Source organism: Perkinsus marinus (genome assembly GCF_000006405.1).
Source record: "Perkinsus marinus ATCC 50983 genomic scaffold scf_1104296937488, whole genome shotgun sequence".
In the NCBI taxonomy this organism is placed as follows: domain Eukaryota; phylum Perkinsozoa; order Perkinsida; family Perkinsidae; genus Perkinsus; species Perkinsus marinus.
The window spans coordinates 444-1,954 of NW_003213815.1; the positions used below are offsets into that span (position 1 = coordinate 444).

General features: G+C 51.1%; 1 protein-coding gene across 1 annotated transcript; it reads left to right on the forward strand.

The window, feature by feature from the left end:
• Positions 1 to 809: 809 nt before the first annotated feature.
• On the forward strand, positions 810 to 1,349 carry Pmar_PMAR008000 (conserved hypothetical protein; the record flags this gene model as incomplete). Its single annotated transcript, XM_002783067.1, has 1 exon — positions 810 to 1,349. A coding segment is annotated over one exon (540 nt), but the record flags the coding sequence as incomplete, so codon positions are not given.
• Positions 1,350 to 1,511: the final 162 nt, after the last annotated feature.

Sequence of the window (1,511 nt, forward strand, 5' to 3'; positions counted from 1 at the left end):
GCTGACAATTCTGTTGATAGTGAGTTCAAATGCAGAGGTTAGATATCCTAGAATCTCTGATGTGTCCTTGACAGCTCAATGTGTTCTTATCAAGCTTCACATGTGTGACATCGACCGAAATCAGGGTAGGTTCAATCGGAGGGCAAGCTTGTTACTCGCGTAGCTGGATTATAGGGATAAATCCAACTGTGGTGCTGTGTAGATGGCCAGCCGCCCAGCCGATAAAGTTTATTCAGCTGAGCAATTATTCTGAGATTATGCCTTGACAGAAAATCGATTGGACAATGAGGAAGTTCCAGTCTGACCCGATGAGGAGTCATGAACTGTGCGCTACAGTCACGCAGAGTTAGAAGACGTTCACGAAGCCTGATCGCTGCAGGTTACACTGCCCGTTGTAATCTGGAATATATTCCCCTGAGCGCTCATAGTGAGCGGCGACGAGCGATTGCCCTGCATGATCATCACATTTGCCTTGGCAATCAGAACGAGCCGCAAACCCGAACCAAGAGTTGAATAATCGGTCAAAATGGTGCTTACTAGAAGTCGGCCAAATTCTCCGAAGAAGAGTGGCTGAGAACGCTGTATATGATGCAGTATCTGTAAAAACGGTTGTGAAACGATTGGTCAAGATAGACATCGCGCGCGCTACTGTTCAGCTACAGCGAACGATCAACGTTGAACAGTTCAACTTGAACTCACTAGCGCTTCAACGGTTTGCCTAATTAGCAACAGCCTATGGCGTTGGCATAGGCCCTCGCAGGTCCAGTCTGGCTCCGCACTTCCGGCAGTTTTTCTCACATTCGTGCACGATGACTATCCGTTCCTTCCCCTTCATCATCGTCTGTCTCAATGTTCTCCAGGACATCACATACGTGATGGGTAACACCACCGAGTGCGATGCCGAGTGTGCCGCCACCTATCCCGGGTCGTATTGTAAATACTGGCAGACACCTAGCAGGTGCTTTGGCTCCAACGTCCCTTGTTACTGCGGGTCGGGTGAGACAACTGAAGTTCCCCGTAATTGTGATGCTGGTTGTGCCTCGGATACTCCTGGCTCCTACTGCAAGTACTGGGCTACACCAAGCACCTGCCATTCATCCAATGCGCCATGCACTTGCGAGGCTGCTGCAGTTACCACTACTCCAAGTGAAGCCACCGATGAAGTCACTGAGACTACCACAATCCAGGACGGCACAACAGCCGCTCCCGAAGAAACCACTACGGCCACTTCTGTTACTGCTGACACTACCGGAATGGTAACTACAGCCGATGCGGCTGATGTTCCTACCGACGCTCCTGTCGAGCCTACCACTGTTGCACAAACGACCAGCACAGCAGCTCCCTCGGAAGTAACCACATCGCCGGATGTTACTGGAGAGGCCTCATCCACCACATTCGCTGCTACTACAACAGACGACGTCGCCACTGATCTCGCGACTACAGCTGACTTCCCAGTCACTACTATCAGTGCCACCACCAACGTTGATGTCACCACCGAAGCCTCAGCGACA